At 41.3% G+C, this 21,098-nt stretch overlaps 4 protein-coding genes across 4 annotated transcripts; 1 reads left to right on the forward strand and 3 right to left on the reverse strand.

The window, feature by feature from the left end:
- Positions 1 to 42: 42 nt before the first annotated feature.
- gtf2e1 (general transcription factor IIE, polypeptide 1, alpha) lies at positions 43 to 7,079 on the reverse strand. The gene is made up of 6 exons (XM_004086919.5): positions 6,854 to 7,079; positions 6,084 to 6,387; positions 5,850 to 6,007; positions 2,978 to 3,173; positions 2,650 to 2,888; positions 43 to 1,077 (listed from the first exon to the last, which is right to left on the reverse strand). Exons 2-6 carry the CDS (start codon positions 6,371 to 6,373, stop codon positions 635 to 637), a joined length of 1,326 nt encoding a protein of 441 aa, XP_004086967.1. The 5' UTR covers positions 6,374 to 6,387; positions 6,854 to 7,079; the 3' UTR covers positions 43 to 634.
- Positions 7,080 to 7,509: 430 nt separating this feature from the next.
- rabl3 (RAB, member of RAS oncogene family-like 3) lies at positions 7,510 to 10,498 on the forward strand. The gene is made up of 8 exons (XM_004086920.3): positions 7,510 to 7,666; positions 8,200 to 8,291; positions 8,366 to 8,495; positions 8,576 to 8,690; positions 8,773 to 8,923; positions 9,759 to 9,830; positions 9,960 to 9,998; positions 10,092 to 10,498. The coding sequence occupies exons 1-8, from the start codon at positions 7,621 to 7,623 to the stop codon at positions 10,146 to 10,148; spliced, it is 702 nt and encodes a 233-aa protein (XP_004086968.1). The 5' UTR covers positions 7,510 to 7,620; the 3' UTR covers positions 10,149 to 10,498.
- Positions 10,499 to 10,922: 424 nt separating this feature from the next.
- On the reverse strand, positions 10,923 to 15,517 carry LOC101157849 (granzyme E-like). The gene is made up of 6 exons (XM_023950984.2): positions 15,397 to 15,517; positions 12,542 to 12,666; positions 12,283 to 12,448; positions 11,983 to 12,124; positions 11,296 to 11,556; positions 10,923 to 11,221 (listed from the first exon to the last, which is right to left on the reverse strand). The coding sequence occupies exons 2-6, from the start codon at positions 12,591 to 12,593 to the stop codon at positions 11,066 to 11,068; spliced, it is 777 nt and encodes a 258-aa protein (XP_023806752.1). The 5' UTR covers positions 12,594 to 12,666; positions 15,397 to 15,517; the 3' UTR covers positions 10,923 to 11,065.
- Positions 15,518 to 17,980: 2,463 nt separating this feature from the next.
- On the reverse strand, positions 17,981 to 19,514 carry LOC101158094 (granzyme E). The gene is made up of 5 exons (XM_004086941.5): positions 19,379 to 19,514; positions 19,120 to 19,267; positions 18,766 to 18,907; positions 18,318 to 18,578; positions 17,981 to 18,242 (listed from the first exon to the last, which is right to left on the reverse strand). The coding sequence occupies exons 1-5, from the start codon at positions 19,428 to 19,430 to the stop codon at positions 18,090 to 18,092; spliced, it is 756 nt and encodes a 251-aa protein (XP_004086989.3). The 5' UTR covers positions 19,431 to 19,514; the 3' UTR covers positions 17,981 to 18,089.
- Between the last annotated feature and the right edge of the window lie 1,584 nt (positions 19,515 to 21,098).

Here is a 21,098-nt window from a genome sequence, read left to right on the forward strand (position 1 = left end):
TCAGGTTTAACAGAGCAACAGAGAAAAAAAATGAATCAAAGCTTCAGAACAAAAGTTTTATTGACAAAAAACTCGTATTAAAGGGAAATTAGCCGCTGCCATCCACTGCTTTGATTCCCACAAACTGCAAGTTTGGCATTTTAGCAGGAAATTTAAGAACGCAGCATGAAGACAAAATGCAATGGAAAAAAAGGATGTAACTCTGAACATGTTTTCACTTAATACTGAACCCACACTGACTTTTATTCTCAGCATCTAACTGTAAATCACTGCTATAAAACTCTGTGTGGAACTAATTTAGACTTTTTTTTTTAATCCTGTCTTTTGAGCGGCATCGCTGCTGAAGGAGTCTCAACTCTGAAGAAGTCCTTCAGCAGCCAATCCAACTCCTCTTCCTCCTCCCAAAAAGGAGACAGGAAGCTGTAAAGGCTGCAGACAGACTTTGGGTGGATCTGCCACCAGGATGTTTGTGTTGAGGACATCATCTTTCCAAACACTGCAGATGGATAAAATACTGCAGGAGGGACACCTCCCTAACAGATGACAGCTTTCCTCTGCTAAAGTTTAAACACGTGCACGTGTGCACAGGTCCTCCAGCCGCCGCCATCAGATGAACACTGGGTGTGAGCCGGGCTCAGAAATACATGTCCTGGAAAAGGTTCTGTCCCATTTCGATGTAAGCCTCCTTCTCCTGCGCAGACATCTGCTCCACCAGCTCGGGCCTCTGGCTCACCTCCCTGTAGGAGAACGGCCGACCTCCCACCATCACCATGGGCTCGTCCCCCACCTCCTCGAAGTCGTCCTCGTCCTCTTCGTCCTCCTCTGGGCGCCGTGCGGCTGCGATGGGAGGAGGACCTGCGGGGAACTCGTCATCTGATTCACTGGTGTCGCTCTCTGAGTCACTGGCGTTGAGGGCGGAGGACGCGGCAGGTCTGGAGGAGGCGCCGGCTCCGCCCACCCCTGGTCCTGCGCCGGCCCTTTTCTCGTGGATGAGGAGGGCGCGCATCACCTCCTCGTTTTCGTCTGTCTGATCGCGAGCTGCAGCTCCGTCCTGAGCCCCAGGCAGAGCGGCTCCATCTGAGGGGACAAAACGTGAATCCATCCCATAAACGGATCTGCAGAAACCGAGCCAATGCCAATGTTTGCAGGTTTTTATTTGACTAAAGAAATGATCGGTCTACTTCCAGGCTGCGCTGCACTAAAGGAACTTTTCTCTTCCATGTTCTAATTCAGGAAATTTTTCTTTTTTGAAGTTTAAAATGAAACTAAATCTGACATTTTGGACAAAAGATTTAAAAAAAATCAAATCAGGAGAAAAAAGTGAGAAAATTATTTCTGCCTTCCAGAATTTATGATGATTTAGATCCAGACGAACAAAGAAAAAAGCTATTATGGTTTATACTCAGCATACAGATAACTGTATGCTCAAAATAAATAATAACTCAAAATAAATAATAATAATAAAAATTAAAATAAAGACCACTGTGATGAAAATGATGTTTCTAGCGAGTTCTTTAGACATTTTTCTGATGATAGAAGACATGCATAAAGAAAATGACGCATAAAATTGCCTTTTGGGGTTAATCTGCCAAAACTGACTTTGCAGAAACTATGTCCTCCAATAAGACTGTTGGCTAAAAACGGCATAAAAAAGAAAAAAAACTCTTTCCTGTGGTTTTTACCAGAGGAATTCATGACTCCATAGTAAAAGTTACATCTTTATTCAGTTTAAAATGCTTTTTTTTCTACAATGTGTTCACAGCCTGAACCTGAAAAACGGCACTGGGGCAACAGAATTGTTCTTGTTTTTTCAAATATAAAGACAATTTATTACTAATAGTGAACTATTTGATATCAATAAAATAAAGAATCTTCTAATCATTTGCAGGTTGAGGATTTCTGCCTGAAGGGCAACAACAGACGCAAACAAAGCAAACAGACAGGATGTTTGGAAGGAATGATTCCTTCATTTCCACAAAAATGGGTTTTATTAATGAGGCGCCCGTGCTCTGCCTCCCACTAATCAAGTCTGTGATTGTTTTAATTGAACAATTATGGTTCTGGAAGGTCTGACCAGCTCTGAGTGTCACATGGCCTTTGGCAGCTTCCTGGACGGAGCCTGAGAGCCTCGTCTGACCTTTGACAGTCTGCTCTGCCTCCCCGACCTTTGATTTAATGCCGACTGTCCTCTGGAGCCAACTGGAGGTCAAGGCCGTCGATTTCAGTTCTTGCTAAGCTCCGCCACCGCCGCCCACTTTCATTTAACCAGACGAAAGGCGGCATTTGAAAGAGCAGACGGGTTTTCTGACGGAGACCCAGCGAGAGGAACTGATCATGAAACATGAACTGGTTTGTAACTGAATTATAATCAAACCTTTTTGGTTCTGTTTGATCATTTTGCTGTACCTGACCGTGTTCCTCGTCTCTGCTCCTGCTCTTACACACAGTGCCTGTATTGTTAACAGACTTCTTAGGTTCCTCTGTTATCAGACACGGTTGTGTTTGTTCACGTACCTGACGTGTTTCGACGGACGTCGAAACACGTCAGGTACGTGAACAAACACAACCGTGTCTGATAACAGAAGAACCTAAAAGGTCTGAGATGACCATTGTGGCACATATTATATGAATTGGTAAGGGAAACGGTACCGCTCTTGAGGGCGTCTGCGTCGCTGTAAGCCCCCTGGACGGTGCTCTGGGTCAACCACACCGGCCGCTCCTTCAGGGCCTTGGCCTCGCCGATCGCCTTCTGCTGCGCGTCCTGCTCGTCCATGCTGATGACCACGTTCTGGGTGTACAGGTCTGAATAGGACGCTCCCTTGGTGGACCAAGCCTCCCGGTGCTGTCCACCGGCGGCGTTTGCCGCCGCCGCCGCTGCGCGTTCCCGACTACAGAGAAGGTTCGGTTAATTTCTCGTCCTCCAAACTTCCTGCAGGGATGACCCCCGATAAGTGGAGAATTACAGACTGATGCAGACCTCTGTTTGAGAGCAGGGATCTCTGCGGGCTCCGGCTCCAGCAGGTCATGGGACAAGTTGACGTCTTCGGTTTCACGTAGAAGCGCGTAGATGGGCTCGATCTGCTCGTTGAATCGAGCCACCAGAGTCCTGCCGTCGGGACAGACAGAACTGTCCTCCTCCACCTCAGTCTGGCAGAAGGTGCAGCGAAACGTCCCTGAAGGTGGAACAAGAACTCACCTTGAAGCTGTGAGAATGAGGAACCTTTAAACCAAACTAACTTGGAGATAAATCAACATCTTTTAGCTCAATTTATTATTTTATTCTCCATGTCTATCACCTTCTATGGCCTGATTTTTGTCCACTTCACCTGATGTTTAGCAGAAATCCTAAAGCAGCTTTAACTCTATAAAAAAATCTGGTTTGTTATGTAAAGAATGAGTCATTTTCATTTTATTTCAGTCATTTTCCGGTGTAGGTACCATAACCGTTCGGCCTGGAACTTCCGTTCGGGATCCTTTCGACTGAAGATAACGTCACACTACAGCAGTGCTTCTCAAATAGTGGGGCGCGCCCCCAGGGGGGGGCACGAAGCGATGCCAGGGGGGGCGCGCGGTGGTGGCGGTTTTAGGCACAGGTTTGTCCGGTGCGCAAATTTAACGTGGGGGCAGCGGTGACAGCGGCTCAGTGCTTGGAAAATAATCTGGTCCACTATTCGGTTCCTATTGTCTGTTCTGTCTGTCCGCGGCTGCGCGAGTGAGAACGAAAGGGGAGGGGTGGTGTGGGCCCTGTCTGCCAGGGGAATCGGGGCACGCGGACCACTGCTACCGCTGCCTGTTGCCCAAGATCACCGCTGCCCTTAGATTCCTAAGCTCATGCTAACAATGTCATTCTTTATGAACTATTGTAGACATTTTGATGACGTGTCTTTATTTTCCATCCATGTTTTCTTTGTCTGCCTGTGGTTTAGTTGGTGTCAGACAGACATAAAGACAGCAGGTAATGCAGGAAAACAGCTGCACTTTTATGAGATCAGAAATAAACAATCCGTCATTTAGAAAAAAAAAATCAGCACGTTTTTACCTATTTCTTCAGACTAAAAACGTTAAATATATTGGTGCTGCTGTGTTAATGTTTCAGATCAATTTAGATTTAATATTATTTATTGATTGAATTATTTTTTTCAGCATCAAATGGTTCAGTTGGTCAAAATGTTTCTAGTTTAAATAAGGAATGACAGATTTTTTTTATTTCAGGTACTTTCAGCTTCTTTTCTGTTTTAGACTAGAACAGGGTTTCTGTGGCTAAATAAAGTTAATATTTGTTGAAAGTGGATTTATTTTGCTTTTTTCTTTTGTTAGTGTTAAAAGATACAATTTTAGGTATACAAATTTTATAGATACTGACCTGATGTATTGTCACCGCGCGAGTGTGTCTGTGTGTGTGTGTGTGGGGGGGGGGTTATGGGGGGGGGTCAGGGGGGGCGCGAAACATTTTCTTTTCCTAGGGGGGGCCTGGCAAAAAATAATTGAGAAGCACTGCACTACAGTAACCCCACTTGGACAAACTACGTACGTCCAGATCTGCTCGGGCTCTACAAATTTTAATTTCACGTTCCCTTTTCTAACCCAGTGTTTTTCAACCTTTTTTGTGCCACGGCACACTTTAACCTTGACAAAAATCCTGCGGCACACCAGCATCCAAAAAAATATTTAAAATGGAAAAACTCATAGTCTGTATTGTTCTACAGCCCCTCTGCAATCTCACATGCTGTTTTTTTCTAAAAGATATAATAAAAGTTAAGTCAGAAGATTTAAAAACTGTTTGTGTTCGTTGTGGTTTCAAGACGTTTAACAAAGAAAACTCATTGTGCGCTGAGACGCTGTCACTTTGACCCAATGCATCATGGGAGATGTAGTGATGGCAGACAGACTCTCGTCTCTGAGCTTCTTTGTTTTGTTCACTTTTTCCACGGTCTGACACCGGATTCTGTGGAAAAACTAACCCAGCTAAGGACGAGCTTTAGCTGGTATTTCTGTTGGAACTGAGAGACTTTATGAGCAGAATCAGAACAAGGAAGTGAAGACTTTAACCACTTCTGATTGGTCAGACTGATGACGTGTGATTAAGCCTCCAAGAATGATTGGTGGAGACAGTTAAAGGGGCGGGACTTTTCCTAAAACAGCTGTAGCCACGGCTAAATGGCGGTACCGTCATTCTTATCAAAGTGTCTTTAATAGAATCAAATAAACACAAAGAAAAAAGTATTTTACGATCTTTTATATTCCTAACTTCTCAGTGTTTTATCAGGGTCTGTTTGGATGAACACAGAGCTGAAATCCTGGAGGGAAATGTTTTTACATCAATTAATGAGGACAATTTCCCACCACACACACACTGGTTGAAACACACTGTTGTAACCTAAAGTTATTTCCCCTCATAAATTTTGTCTGACATTATTCTTTGTAATTTTCATAAAGAGATTTTGCCACAATTCGCTTGCAATTCCAGTTAAAGTTCAGCCGTGGCTGAAAATGTTGTCAGCACGGCTAAATGTTCTTCCCGGTCCGTTCTGCCAATAAAGCACTGGTCCAACGGATTAAAAAAAACTATAAGCGAACATGCATTCAATAATAATCATAACAACACGTTTAGAAGACAGAGCTCTGTTTGTTTACAACAGACTTCTTAATTTCTTCTTCTTTGGTAGTATCGTAATTTGTTCAGACCAATCACTATATTTATTTATTTATTTATTTATTTTTCACTATATGACACGCCATCGGACCAACGGACAGCCTTTTACATAATGTGACGACAGCACTAGTCCCAAGACCCCGATCGGAAGTTCCAGGCCGAATGGTTGTGGTACCTACACCGGGTGTCATCATACCTGTCATCATGTCAAAGAGCAGGTTGGCTTCCAGGTCGGTGAAGGCGGAGGAGCAGCAGGGACACCTGAAGGAGGCCCGGTTGGTGGAATCTCGTTCATCCGTCTCAATGCGCCGTCGCATGTGGTCCAGTTTGTATTTGACTACGTTGACCAAAACTCTGAAGAAAACAAAGATTTGAGACTTTTCAGGTCCATCGTCTGAGGAAGTGAAACCACGGCCAAAGCGGCTCGAACCTGTAGTTGATGAAATAGTAGTTGTGCCTCGTCGTCTTGCCATCAGGAGCCGTCTCCACTCTCATGCGGCACTTGACGAACTTGTCTGCCTTCAGGGTGTTGAGCACAGAGCGCAGCTGTTTGCGGTCGAACTTGAGCAGCTCCTGCATGTCCTCCTCGCGCACGCAGGGATTACGGATGAGCACGTCCAGCGCCAGGGCGTGCTCCACCTCGTAAAAGCCGCGAACGACCTGTTTGGCCAAGCGCTTCAGCGCCGCTGGGACCTCCGTCAGGACGTCGGGTTCGATCATCTTCAGAACTCCAGCTAAGAAGAGAGAAGAGGTTGAAAACACCTGCAGCATTCATCCCACGGGTCAACGTATACATAATAAAACACATAAATAAAATAGGGGATATGAATTAAGATCCACTGACAAATGTGTCTAGAAACGAATTTTGACACAAAAATTTAAATGAAACTTTGATCTAAACCTGATAAATCTGTACAGTAAACAACATAATGATTAAGTTGACTCATAAAGTCAAACTTGGAATTAGTCATGAGGGTGATGACTTTATTTAGACCTAAATAAATACATGAATAAATATAGCATTTTTTTTAATTTAATCTTCCTGTGGGATTTAAAAAATGCCGTCAGTAATAGCACCCAAATGTGAAACTGCGATTGCTTCAGTTTTTTATTTGTTTGTCTGTTTTTTAAATCTAACACATAGCCGCATAAAAATTCAGCTTTTTCTTTCGCTAAATGTAAATGACACTCATCTCTTACCCGAAGCTATTCCTGCTCCTCACAAAAAAACAGAAGAACCAACTTCTCCGGTCATTTCACACCAATGTCTCTTATATTTTCATTAAAGACAGACAGATAGATACATTTTGTAGTCGCAAAACCCCAAACAGCTAGCATAAGTTCTGTGCTTCACAGCGTTGGAGTAGAAGCTAACCCGGAAGTGATAAATTGGGATTTCTTTTTTTCACGAAGCAAGGAAGTGACTACAGAGTGACGTCATGATTTAGCGAATTGAACCTCTCCATTGTGAACTATTTGACCAATCATTTCAAGGGCTCGTTTTTTTGGGCGGAACTTTCAACTTGCTACTTCCGGTGTAGTGATAAAAAATGTTACTATCGAAAAGTGTTCACAATTAAGCTCAGCCCGTTTTAAACAAAGTAGAAAAACCGATCATACAATAATTATTTCTATATATTTTATAACAATAAGATAGATTATTTATGTGGACCAAAAAGGGATATGGATACTGCAAAAAAGACAAATAATATAGTTCATGAAGTGAAATAAAAAATAAAAAATTGAATGTATTTCCGTAAATAAAAATTAATTTCTGTCATGAACAAATCTTATGTACAACGATACGGTGTACATTGTTCTTAAATCCAACAGCCAAACGGTCTTCTCTTATTTTCAGTGACGTCGAGGGAAAACAATGTGCGCAGTCGCAGCATGTGAGGACGGAGGGGAACAAATTTCTTCGGGGGGACATATTTCCACAGAACACCCAAACACTGACATCCAACATGGCGTCTCTTGACAGAGTAAAAGTGTTGGTACTGGGAGATTCTGGTAAGTCGCCGTCTATGTATCATAGTCCGCATAATTTCAGAAATATTCGTTTATGACGTTCAAACTGCGTATGTGGCGTAATAAATGCATAATAGAGGAACAAATAGCAGTGCTTGTGTGGGAATTGAAGTTTGAACCCTTCTCTGTTGTTGTGGTTTGGTTTTGCTAAGTGCTAACCTCTGTTTTTCTTTTCTTTTTCTTTTTTTATATCGAAAGCTGTCTTCCACATTAGGGAAGATACCACTTTTATTGTGTCTCTTTAATTTACTTTTGATTATTATTAAACATTTTCTGTGTGTCTGTTATAACTAATTAATTCGTTCCCATAAATAGAGTAAAATTCAAATTTTCGCAATTTAAAAAACAAACAAACAAACAGATAAGGAAGTTACAAAGTCAGAACTGTTTGAGTAGAGCAGTAACTTTTCCGTTGAAATGTCTCTAAGACTTCATAAAGATGATTTTAAAAAATGCCCAACAAAAGCAGTTTCTGTGATCCGTCTGACAAACTTTTTTTTACTTTTCACTTGCAGGTGTTGGCAAATCGTCTCTGGTCCATTTGTTGTGTCAAAACCAAGTTTTAGGAAATCCTTCTTGGACAGTCGGATGTTCGGTGGACGTTCGGGTAAACGATCATTTCACTTTGTTGACATTGATTTCAAGAAGCTTCACAACAGTCCCATCATTTTCCAACCAAAGATCCACGACTATAAAGAGGGAACTCCGGAGGAGAAGACCTTCTACATTGAGCTTTGGGACGTCGGGGGGTCCGTTGGAAGTGCCAGCAGCCTCAAAAGCACCAGAGCGGTCTTCTATAACTCAGTTAATGGTGACGTGACATTTCTACCATTTTTAAACCAACATTAAAATGGCAAAAACTCAGTCTGTTGATATTTTTGATCTCTGTAGGAATTATATTGGTGCACGATCTGACGAATAAGAAATCCTCGCAGAACCTCTATCGCTGGTCGCTGGAAGCTCTGAACAGGGACTCGTCTCCGACCGGCGTCATCGTGTCCAATGGGTACGGCGCAGGAACATGTCAGCTTCCTCCTGCTGGAGGCACAATAACCCTAACCTAACCCACTGTTTGAACCCACCTTTAGGGACTACGACAGAGAGCAGTTTGCGGAGAACCCGGTGCCTTTGCTGCTGATTGGAACCAAGTTTGACCAGATTCCAGAGAGCAAACGGAGCGAGGTTCTGACCCGGACAGCTTTTCTGTCAGAAGATTTCATTGCAGAAGAGATCAATCTGGTACTTCTTTTTTCATTTCTTGTCAGTTTCGATGTTCAGCTGAGGCGTTTACTGTCAAAACAAACGTGGTCGTAAAGTGTATTCTTATTTTGATGCAGCAGTAAATACACCTGTCCTTTACGTCACTTTTTTAGTGACCTTGTTTAATTCTCAATCGTTGGAAGTTCCAGTTATTGACGATTCCATCATATTTTCGTGTTTATAAGTTCTGCAGTTTGTGGGAATTCAAACCTCTTATGACCATTTTGTTCTATTTTAAAAGCAGACCCCATGATAAGATCTTTTTTAGCCAAAATCAAGAAACCTGTGTTGTTTATTTAGGACATAGTTTCTGCAGAGCGGCAGGAGTTCGCTTGAAATTTGCTTCTGAGTGGTGGGTGGGCTCGTTCAGAATGGATGTGGAGCAGGAAGCTTGTGGGCACCCAGAGTACTTTCTACAACACAAATATGCTTTTTCAAACACAATTTTTTTGTCAGCTCATAATTCAAAAAGATTTGAATAAAGAAATACACAGAGATGAAATTTTAATTTTGTCCTTCCTTATCATAAAAATGCCACAAAACATGTAAAAAACACCAAAAACACAATTTTCATCAGAGTGGGTCTTTGAGGTGTAAAATGGAAAGCAGACTTTGGCGACACCTAGAGGCAGTACTAAAAAATACATTTTTATAAAAAAAACAATTTCTCTTTTTGGTTGTCAGCATGGAAGTTTTTCTGTTCCACCAGATTTTGATGATTTTAAACCTTTGAATTTTCTTTATTGAGGTTTTGAGAGCTACTTCTGAAACTGTTTTCTACATAAAAGTCTGTTTGTGATGTGACTTCCCCCAGGACTGCACCAACCCCAGGTATCTCGCCGCAGGCACCTCAAACGCTGTGAAACTCAGCAGGTTCTTCGATAAGGTGAGAGTTTAGATTTCTGTCTAAAGAGAGGAGTTTTCTGTTTGCATTGTTTGGGATCAGATGTTTAGTTTAAATATCATTAAATGTTCCGTCTTTGCATTAAAACATCTGTCCGGAAACTCTTGACAGGTCATAGAGAAGAGATATTTCACCAGAGACCCAAGTCCGGTGAGACTTTCATTTATTTATTGTTTTGAAGATGAGATAAACTTTCCAAAACTAAACAAATGTCGTAAACCCTCCTCTCTCTTTTGATCGCAGATGGCGGCTTTTACCGACAGGAAGAGGTTCAACTTTAAGAGTCTGCATTATGACTAAAAAGCCGGGAGATCGTGTGGCTGCGAGTCCGAAGAAAAACCTTCCTGAGCAAACTCTGATAAACACGCAGAACTTGAGAAAGGAAGCAGAGATCCTCTCAGAAATGACGAGGAACCAAATGAAAGATTATAAAAATGTGCATCACATTGGCGTAGAGGAGAGCTCATGACGTCCTTCAGCATTCCACTGCTTCCTCATAACTTCCTTAATTCAGGAGAGGAAAAAGCTCATCTTCATGAAGACTCTGGATTATCATAGGTGGAAGCAGTTGGACCCACAGGTTTGGTGTTGCAGAGCTGTGGTCCAATCAGAAAAACATATGTGATTAAAGCATGAATACAAACCTGAAATGTCTCCTCTGACTTTCATTCCTGCCAGATTCCTCCTTTCTTCTTCTTCTTGGGAAACGCGGCGCAGATCATTTGCTGTCATTTCTGTTTGAATCATCTCAGCGGTTTCCGTCAGAACTTTTCAGGTTCTAACCAGCAACAGAATGTCTGATGTTGGCGGGAATGAGGGGCTGGACTTACTGATTGAGTTTGGCTTTGAGTTTCAGCGGCGAAAGACAACAAATTCAGATGGAAATCAAACAGAAAAATGCATCACTTCTTCTGACTCTTATGCTTTTTAAATCATAGAGGCAAGCTAAATTAGTATAACGTCACGCCCCTCAGGGGCATGTAGCCAGTGAGGGTGGGGGGTAGTTTCTCTGGATTTGGTTGTGAATAGACTCAAACTGTTTCAACCGGGTTTTGTGATTGTTTACATTAGGAGGTAATCTTTTATAACTACTGAAACTGAGATGGAATAGAAAACTCATTTAGCACATTGAATGTAAATTAAAAATTTCTAATCCTGAATGAATCCTTCAGCCGTCACACGTTGGAAGGAAAGTAACCCTCATGAAGAAACTTCACTCAGTGTTTCTTTAGAACATCCTGAATCCAGGGCAGAAAGGAGCCGATCTTCATGAAGACGTGTGGAAACTTTGGATTATCGCAGCTGTTTTCTTGAGTAAAAGCAGTTAGACCCAGAAGTTTGTTGTTGCAGATCAGCGGCCCACCAGAATCCCCCTAAAACCAGTCAAATGTCACTCTCCAGTAGAAACCATTACATGCAGAATCCATGAACAGAAGTATCCGATTACCTGGCAGATTCCTCCCGTCTTCTTGGTGAACTTGGTGCAGATCATTTGTGTAGAATTAAAATGTTCTTTCCAAATGTTGTTGCACTCTGCTTTGAACTGGGTTTCCTCTGTGGCCTCCCTCAGGACATTTGAACCCGGTCCATCCACTGCAGTTTTGCCCCAGCCAGCAACGGCACATTTAATGCGGGCCCGAATGTCCCCGTTTTGCTTTGGCAGGTGAATGGGTTTGACGTATTTGTTGAGTTTAGCTTTGGTTTCCAGCTGTAAAAAAACACGATTAAACTGGAAATCAGAGAAGTTGTCGTTTGGTTTTGTTTTTTCTGATGAAAGGCTTGACTTCCTGTTAAGTTTCTACCTGAACTTTTTCTGAGAAAGTAAAGCTGCTCTTATTTAAAAAAAAAAAAAAAAATCAGAAAAACTTCACAAAAATAATCATCAAAACGACTTAATTATACAATGTCTCGATGCCTCAGAGAATAAATTATTTTAGCCTTCACTAACATATAGCACTGCATTCTCTAAGGTGCTGGTTTGGACGCATTTATGAGTTTAAGTTTGTGATTTGGGTTCTTTGCATTTATAAATGCTTTCTTTTTTATTGTAGCTTTTATGAAAGTTGTTTTTTTATGATCTTGACATTTTCACTATCAGTCCATACTAATAAATAACTCATTTTTGAGTTCTTACCTTCATCAACATGATGTCGTTTTCAAATCCTCCTGTAAAATCCTCATGTTTTCTGTACTTCTCCACCTTCAGACGTTGCTGAGTTTTCTCTGGTTTGGAGACGTCATGCGCTCCCAGGACCGCCATCAGAGGCTGACTTTTGCTAGTAAAAAAAAAAAAATTTGATCTATTTTAAAATGAGCACAGCACAAAGCCATCAAGAATGTCAGGGTTATGACACAAAGTTAGTTCTAAATTAGGGACGTTTCACAGAAACTTGAATGATTTTTAGCTGAGGGATGATGATAATAGTCAGCTCACTTTTTGCAGTGCGCTGCAGTTAGAATGTAATCGTCTCTAACGAGGATCCCGCCGCAGACATGCTGTCCCTGAAACTGCAGAGACGCCATGAACGGTCGGGAGTGCGGCTCTGCAACCCTGCCGCCAACAATGCCGCCCTCTGAAGCCCCAACCGGTAAGAAGTTCTCTGGAAATGTGTGCAGAAAAAGAAAACACATCATCTTTAAGCAATGACAAAGAAAAGGATCTGACAGAAAACTGGTTGTTGTCTTGATCTCACCAGCCATGGAGACCAGCGAGAGCATGTGAAGAAAGCTGCTGCCTTGCATCATCGTGGCAGAAGGACAGGAGAATCGACTTCCTGGCCTCCTCTCAACCTTTACTCAGCTTTCATCTGATTACAATCTGTGGACGAATGTCAGAGATGCTCAAGCACAGACAAAAGTCACCACGCTCTTCTCTTTCAATATAGGAAGTGACGATTCGCACGTCATTAGGCCGGGGTGAGGGTTGTGGTCGTGGTTAAAGCCAATGTTCTTTTGAATCTTTGCAAGCATCTTAAATGGCTGAACATTTGCAACCAGAAAAGTTGGAGGACATGAGTTGTTACAAACCTCTGAAGCAAAGACGATTTTATAGCAAGCACTTCTTGATTTAAAACGTAAAGAAAAAAATGGTCCAAACAGAATTATAATCAGCATCCAACTCCAGTTCAACGGGCAGAGTCCAAATCCAAAAATGCAAACAAAACAGGTCAAGGCGTGGGCCTAAACTCAGAGGTCAGAGCTGAAAGCAGGTCAAAGTTCAGAAGGGACACGAGAATTGACAAGCTGGAGGAAAGTCCACCGTCGCTTTACGCTGCGGCAGCAGGTGATGAGCGTGGGGCGCTAAAGCAGAGCGAGACACGCGTGAAAGGAGAAGCAACTGGCGGGAACAGACAGCAGAGAGAGAGGCGGCTCAGCCATGACAGGAGGGGTTGAAGGGCCGTCACCAAAGGGCGTTGAGCTGATGTTTCCTCGTCGCTTGTAGAAAGTCCCTCTCCAATGACATTTAGGATTTTTTAACGTTAAATTTCTCAGGATTTCTTCAAATTGTTCTGAATGTGGAACAGACGAAAAAAATGGAAAAGATCGTAGCGTATTTGTGATGTAAAAAATGCGCTGGGCGGGTCCAAAGCTCCCTGCTCCGCCCCTTTTCTGAATCATCCAAAACAACACACAGCACCTTTACGCACCTTTACACACCATTACACACCATTACACACCTTTACTCACCTTTACTTACCTTAACACATACTCAGTGTTTACTATTTCTGCTCCTAAGATTCGGCAACATCCAAATGCATCACTGCTTAGCTCATGAAAGTCTGTTTTGCAAAGCTGATCTCAGCTGAATTTGCACAACAGCTGATCTGTCTATAGGTTTAGTCTTTTACTGATGCAGTTATATTTTAGGTTTGGTGTGAGTGTTTCAATATAAAAATCCTAGCCTATCTTTATTTTATTTTGTTTAACCTTTTGGCATTCAGAATGAACAGCAAAGTAAGCATCAACCAAAGTTTTGTCTCATAATAAGAATTACTGGGTTTGGAAATCATTATGTTTTTTTGTTTTTTTTACTTTTTATGTACTCAACATAAACATTTAGTTTACTTTCCATGAAAGCTAAACTTTTCCCCCCATTCATCTGAGATGTGAACTCTGCAGATGCATCAAGGTGAATCCTGAAAGATGATCCTTCAAACTCGGACGATTCCACTTTCATTTTAGCATGAAAAAAGATACACTTGGTGTTTTATAACTCTTAAAAATAATCAACATGTTGCCTCAAATTGCAGGTTCTACAGACTAAATGTTGATTTCTGTTTGCATTTTGTTGAAAAGTAATGAAAAGAGCATTTTTAGTGTTTGATCTTTGCATTTGTGAGCCATAAATACATTTAAAAAAGGAAAAAAACAACACCTCAGCAGCCTGTGACCTACTTTAGAATTTCAAAAAAGAACATCTGTATCTTTATTTTAAACCAAAGGCAGGAAAAACTTTGCTATTTCCATCTTATATCATAAATTCCCTAAAGCAGGAGAGTTAAAATGTTATTCTCAGTTAAGACATGCACAAACTTGCATTATTGCAGCATTTATTTTTTTATTTTATTTTTTGATGAAAGCAGTTTGACCCAAAGGTTTGGGGTTGCAGATGCACCAAAATCTCCATAAAAACGGTCACGTTTGATTGTAAACAGCAATCAAATTTCCACTTTTGCACATTTTTAGCTAGTTTTTCAAATCTACTTTTTGACATAGATTGGGTTCTTGCAGTGGCGGTTCTACACTAACTTACTCCCTGGGCAAGTAACCCCACCAGCCCCCCCCCCCCCACACACACACACACACATACAAAATTTGACAACATCCTGCTGTGTTCCCTATCTTCTATTTAGCCATTTTACACAAAAAATGCATGAATTGTCTAGACTCGTATTACAGGGGGGTCAAACTCAGTCACACAGGGGCCTAAGTTAAAAACACGCTTAAGGTTTTGGGCCGAAGAAGATAAATGTTTACTGAACACACTAAAGCTAAACTTTTAAACCTTTTAAACTGAACTTTTTGAACATAAATATGAATAAAAACAGGAACACAAGTTAAACCTTAAATAACTTGTAATATTTTGTTCTCCATATAAATATATTCTGTCAAAATTATACAAATATGACATGCTGCAGAACAAAGCAAAGAAAGCCTGGAAATATTAATAAGAAATTATATATCAAATAATTCCATTTTTTTTGCTCTTTCATCATTTTTTAGAGCATTTTTTTAGAGCTGGACTCCTGCTTCATTTTTAGCAATAATTTCTTAATGTGTGACGTCCTGTGTGTGTCTTTGTGAAACATATCAGAGGGATTAGATCTAAAAAATAAAACTTATTGTGATTAATATGTTTAGGTCTTATAAAACATTAAAGACTAAATCTTAGAACTCATCAGTGGGATTACTCCAAAAATATTTGGCATTTCCCTAAATTTGTGCAACACCAACAGTAGAAATCCTCCAAAAAAACTCGACGGCTCCGTCTCTATGACGGGAGGCGCAGCTGCGGCTCAGAGTTGATTGTCAGATAGAAAAAGATCACCTGTTAGTGTGATTCAGCCAGCCACCGGCGAGTTGCGCTCCCCTCTCGAGTTTTTTGACTTATGTTCCAAAGACTACCGCAAAGAGGTGTGGCCGCAAGCGTCTTGCAGCAGAGGGCGGTGGTCACGTGCGCATCGGGTCTGCTGTGTCGGAGCAAAGAATTCTGGGAAATAATCTCCATTGCCTGCTTTTTTCAAAATTGGGTTGAGCACGGATGTTTGTTCTGCCTAATTCCTTTTCATGTGCCTGTTTTACGTTGTTTCACTCTGAGGTATTCTTTTTTTATTATTTTTTTTTTTTTTTTTTGCACCATAAGTGTGAAGAGCAAATAGGAGGAAGACATTCTTAACAGTCTGATGTGTCACACTGAAAAGAATTCAGTGTCGGCTGCTGAAGCAATTTCAAATTAAAAGCTCCAAGCTTCCTCTTTGAATATAGTAAGTAGCACATTATGTGTAACGCCTCTGGTACGGCAAATGCCGCCCCCCATGAAGTGCCGCCCTGGGCGACCGCCCACATCGCCCATATCAAAAACCGCCACTGGGTTCTTGGATTAATTGCTGAGTTTTCACTCTCAGAGGCCGACTTCTGCTGAATTTTTTTTTCTAAAAGTTCTTTTAAACTGTCCACATAACAAAACCTCCACATGTAATGTTTTAAGATGACAAATGAACTTCATTTCTTTAAGTCTTTCTGTAGAAATGTTTAATTAAAAACCCAATCCTAGCCTCTGTGATGCCCCATCCAGAAAGAAAAGTTTGAGTATATCGTAAAGTTTGATGTTTTTTAAGCTTTTTCAACGTACAAATGACTTTTCTCGATGTTTTAATGACCACAAGGGGGCCTTCAAGGCTCCTTGTTTTACTGATGGACATCTTCACAATGGTTCAACACATCAGAGCAAATGACAGTTTGACACTTCTGTGACTATAGCAGTTTTCTTCAAATACGAGGAGGTGGTTCTGCCTAAACATCTCTGACATCTGCCCAAAAGGACTTTCCCTTTGTCAGTTCCGAAGAAGACGACAAAATGTGTTGGCGTTTTGATTTTTCACACATTCAGCTGAACGTTCGGTGCCACGTTCTTCCCTGTTTGTTCTCTAAATCGCTCCTATGTATAATAAAGTCTGTTGTTTTTAAATGCAAACCACATCTTACTCTGAACACGTCTGGTTCTTCCTTCCGGTTTCCCCTCATTCTGACTGCTTTCTTTTTCAAACATCAAACTTTGTAGCTGCACAAGACCCTCTGGTGCTGCGGTTCTTTGTATTCTTTGTATTTATGAATTTTTGCAAAACCCAATTTCAGTTTTTGGTTGGTTTAGAACCTTTCTGCATCTCCTAAAATGTGGTAACTCAATCATAATGTAAAAAATTCTGAAGCTTTAGAGCTTCAGGCAGTTTTCTAATTTGGCCTCAGCTCAGAGGAATCTGAGGTGTTGGGTGAGGGAAGGCTTGCCAAACGTCAACAATTGCTTGATGTGTAAAAAGCTCAGTTGCTGACAAAGAGACAATTCTGTTTTCTTCTTTATAAAACAAGACAAATTTCAGAAAAACAACAAAACAATTTGAACAGAGTCTGTCTATGAATATGAGCTTGTGGTGGAGCGGCATCCGTCCAGGCTGGATGGTTAGGGCCTCATCTTTCTCTGTGCTGCAGGTTCAGGTTTTTTAGTGGTTTGTGGTTTGGCCGAGAAATGTGAAAGTTGTTTTGCACACATTCAGCAGACTCTTCCTGTGTGTACTCTGACCCAAAATACTGTGAAGGTGTCAAAGGTTATTGCAGGAATGCTTCCAGTAAAAATCCCACAGCAGTCAGATATTCACGTTTTAACCCTTGTTCTATCCTAGGCACTTTAACATTGGGAGTTGGGTCATCTAGACCCACTAGACAGAGCTCTGAACCTTTTTTCTTCAATAATTTGTGATCTTCACTGGTGTCCATGGATTACATGAAATCTTTCCACATTTATCCACCTTTGTCATGGTAGGGAGAACACGTCAATGGAAGGGGGGGGGGGGGGTCATCTAAGATAGCACAAGGGTAAAAAAATGAAACTAAGGTGTAAAGAAATAAAAACAAATCACAACGCCGGAGAAACTGAATGTAAACTGAATCATTCAAAGAGTGCCTAGGATAGCACAAGGGTTAATACTGAACTCACTGCTTCTTATATAATTCTGACTTTCAGTCTTCTGACCACTCTATCAAAATGGAAAACTATCTGCTCTCAATTTGTAAAATTTACTAAAATATCTGAGATAATTCTTTCAAGATAAAACATCCTTCTCTTTTCAAATCTCCACCAGCTGCTTTTTAAGTTATTGTTTTTTTTAATCATTTGAACTCCTTCTCGTTCTTCTAATTGTATACAGCTTCCTTTAACTGTATTATTTTGTCTTTTATTATCATTATTATCATTTAAATGTTGTGCTTTCTCCCCATGTATTGAAATAATGCTGAAGAGCTTTCTGTACCATGTTTGAAGTCCAGCACTGCTTTCTTTTGAATTAAATATTAAAAACACAAAGAAAAGGACTTTACAGAGCCAAGCATGTGAATTTAGAAACCAAAAGCTGCACACAGATGCCAACAGTTTTTATTTAAAGGAAGCCCTGAGGCTTCTTAGGCCTTAAGTCCACCTCAGGGTTTCACATTTGATCATCATGTGAAGGAGTTTCACTCAGCATTTCTTTATTCCGTCATGATTTTCTTAATCCAGGGAAGATAAAAGTTTATCTTGATGAAGACGTGCGGAAACTTTGGATCATTGCAGTTGTCTTGCTTGGTGAAAGCAGCTAGACCCAGAGGTTTGGTGTTGCAGATCAGTGGTCCACCAGAATCGCCCTAAAAAAAAAGAAGCCGTATTTCAAACTCCAACATGTGCTGCATCTACAGAAACAGGACTTCTCATTTGATTACCTGGCAGATTCCTCCCGTCTTCCTGCTGAACTTGGTGCAGATCATTTGTGTAGAATTAAAATGTTCTTTCCAAATGTTGTTGCACTCTGCTTTGAACTGGGTTTCCTCTGTGGCCTCCTTCAGGACATTTGAAGCCGGTTTATCCACTGCAGTTTTGCCCCAACCAGCAACGGCACATTTGATGTTGGCCCGAATGTCCCCGTTTTTCTTGGACAGTTCGATGGGTTTGACGTATTTATTGAGTTTAGCTTTGGTTTCCAGCTGTGAAAGATAACTGGTTATATCGTAGAAGTTGTCGTTATGGTTGTTTTTGATGAAACGCTTGACTTCCTGTGTGACTTCCTGTTAAGTTTCTACCTAAACTTTTTCTGACAAAGTAAAGCTTCTCTTATTTTGAAACCTGACAAAAAGGATTAAACCAAGGCCCACAAACTAACTTGGTTCTTACCTTAATCAGCATGATGTCATTTGCTTGTTCACATTTATAATCTGGATGTTGGTTGTACTTCTGTACTTTGAAATGTTGTTGGGTTTTCTCTTTTTTGGAGATGTCATGGGCTCCGAGGACCACTGTCATAGGCTGAACATCACTGAAAAAGGACATCTGTTTATCAGTTTATGCTTCTTCTGTCCATGGCTTTAGATTCGACTGATGATCCAGTCATAGAAAAAGCAAAAAGCATCCTCCTCTACATCCATTTTACAGGTGCAGTTTATCATCTAAACCATTTTTTGATTTTACCACCAATCGAGTTGCTGAAATGAGGAAGTCTTAAAGGTTTTATGAACTTTAGACACTTACTTTTTGCAGTGCGCTGAAGTCAAGACGTAGTCGTCTCGAATGAGGATCCCACCACAGGAATGCTGTCCCTGAAACTGCAGGGACGCCATGTACGGCCTGGAATGCGGCTTTGCCACCCTGCCACCAAAAATGCCACCCTCTGAAGCCCCTTTTCAGAAGAAACAAAATACTTTAAACCTATGTTTTGTGTCTGTTTTGGGTTCAATCCAAGTGCAGGTCCTTTAAAAGTCTGAGCCAGTGGCTTCTGTCCTGATCTTACCGGCGGTGGAGACCATCAGGAGGACGCACAGAAAGCTGCATGCGCCTTTCATTCTGATTGCTTAGACTCTGGCGTGGATTTCCCCTCCACCTCCTTTTCTACCCGACGTTCAACCCTGGTGGGCAGATGTCTGAGATGCTCACGCAGCTCCAAGGGTGGGACAACGCAGAGACCATCCCTGACCTTTTGGTTTGTGAAGTTAATGAACTTAATCAAGTCTGTTGGAGGAGGAATTTCATTTTAGGGGTCTTTTCTTAGTTGAAGGTTCAAACATTTTTGAAAACTGAAGTTTGGTTGCATTTGCATTTTTCACACCTTGGCTCACACCTCAGAACCACGCGATGCTCTCTGCCACACATTTGCAACGTTTAGGTGAGAAGTGAACTCAGATTTTTTCCAATCTTAGTGCAAGAATGAGAGCTCTCACTGGATGTTTGATGACCTTTTGATGTCACCAGGCGGCGCTCTAAAACAACGCCCTGCATGTGAAAAGCATTATAGTACAAAAAATACAACCTCGTTTCAACAGGTGACATTCAGGGACGGGGTAAGCCAATGGTAGAGCTCCCATCCATTGGTCAGGGGCTCAAATCAAACCCAGCCACTGCCATTGTTAGAGCACATCGCCCTCTGATTGTAAGAAACCTGGATAAATGTGAGAAATGTGTCCAGACTACAACTTTCTTCCATGACCTTTCGCCTTTATCTGCTGTTATCTTTAAAAAAAAAAGAAGCTTTCTTTCTTGTACAACCCAGACCCACCTTCAGTTTTCCAGGAAAATGTCATATAACACTCCTACCATTGAGTTATCTGACAGCCACTTTCATTTAGAGGATTTTAATTTATGGTATTGATGTAGATACATTTGCATGCAAAAAATCTTTTTTTTTTTTATCTCAGCCAGAAAACACGTGTAAATATGCATCTTACTGGGTGCAGTAACTGTATTCGCCAAAGTAGAAGCCAAAGTTTCTGAGGAACAGGAACATGTGTTCAGCAGGTCACGTTTCATCGCCTCTTATCTACCTCAGGAGGAAAATTAAACCAGGTGTGTCTGCAGAACAGAATGTGGTTAAGGGCATAATCTTCTGTAAATGAACTAACTAAAACTGCTGAAATAAAACAGAATCCTTGAACTTTTCAACGTTTCATTGAAGTTTCATCCGTTTTTTTAAATGGCAGAACATCAACATCTTAAAGCCTTTTACATTGTAAATTGTATTTTCCTTATTTCTGTTGCCAAACATTAATTTTGTGACTGAATTTGCAGAGCAACTGTTCTGAAAATCCTTTCTGGATGAGGGAGTGAGGGAGTCCAAGTCATCTTTGTGTTTCGTTTACAAGCCAGGAAAATATGGAGCATGAAATGAACTGACAGTCTGGTGCTGCGTCAGCAGTAATGTGTCCGTCTCGCTTTGGAACAGCCTGGAAAACAAAGAGGGAAGTGAGAGTCCTGTGCTGGAGGGGGGGGGGGGGTGTCTCCCTCTGAGGCTGACCCCCGCCCCCCTAGAAGTAGATGTGACAGAAGCTCAGAATAAGGACTATTGCTTGTACACATCACAGATCAATCCGTCAGAGCAAAGTATTGACTCATTTCTTAATAATGTAAACCTACCCAGGTTAAATGAGGATCAAATCACAAACTTAGACTCTCCGCTCTCGCTGTCTGAACTTCATGAAGCTCTGTTACTTATGCCTAATGGTAAAGCACCAGGGTCT

This window comes from Oryzias latipes, chromosome 21 (genome assembly GCF_053564925.1).
Source record: "Oryzias latipes strain Hd-rR chromosome 21, Olatipes_Hd-rR_3.1".
Lineage (NCBI taxonomy): Eukaryota > Metazoa > Chordata > Actinopteri > Beloniformes > Adrianichthyidae > Oryzias > Oryzias latipes.

Coding starts and splice junctions, on each gene's coding strand:
- gtf2e1 (XM_004086919.5), bottom strand. CDS start 6,373: ATGATCGAACCCGACGTCCTGACGGAGGTCCCAGCGGCGCTGAAGCGC. Junction 3,174..5,849: donor GCTCTTTGACATGATGACAG/GTATGATGACAC, acceptor TTCCACCTTCAG/GGACGTTTCGCTGCACCTTC. Junction 1,078..2,649: donor CGCAGACGCCCTCAAGAGCG/GTACCGTTTCCC, acceptor TTGTCCCCTCAG/ATGGAGCCGCTCTGCCTGGG.
- rabl3 (XM_004086920.3), top strand. CDS start 7,621: ATGGCGTCTCTTGACAGAGTAAAAGTGTTGGTACTGGGAGATTCTG. Junction 8,691..8,772: donor GGCGTCATCGTGTCCAATGG/GTACGGCGCAGG, acceptor ACCCACCTTTAG/GGACTACGACAGAGAGCAGT. Junction 9,831..9,959: donor TCAGCAGGTTCTTCGATAAG/GTGAGAGTTTAG, acceptor AACTCTTGACAG/GTCATAGAGAAGAGATATTT.
- LOC101157849 (XM_023950984.2), bottom strand. CDS start 12,593: ATGATGCAAGGCAGCAGCTTTCTTCACATGCTCTCGCTGGTCTCCATG. Junction 11,557..11,982: donor ACGACATCATGTTGATGAAG/GTAAGAACTCAA, acceptor GTTTTTTTACAG/CTGGAAACCAAAGCTAAACT. Junction 11,222..11,295: donor AGACGGGAGGAATCTGCCAG/GTAATCGGATAC, acceptor GACTGGTTTTAG/GGGGATTCTGGTGGGCCGCT.
- LOC101158094 (XM_004086941.5), bottom strand. CDS start 19,430: ATGAAAGGCGCATGCAGCTTTCTGTGCGTCCTCCTGATGGTCTCCACC. Junction 19,268..19,378: donor CCTGATGGTCTCCACCGCCG/GTAAGATCAGGA, acceptor TCTTCTGAAAAG/GGGCTTCAGAGGGTGGCATT. Junction 18,243..18,317: donor AGACGGGAGGAATCTGCCAG/GTAATCAAATGA, acceptor CTTTTTTTTTAG/GGCGATTCTGGTGGACCACT.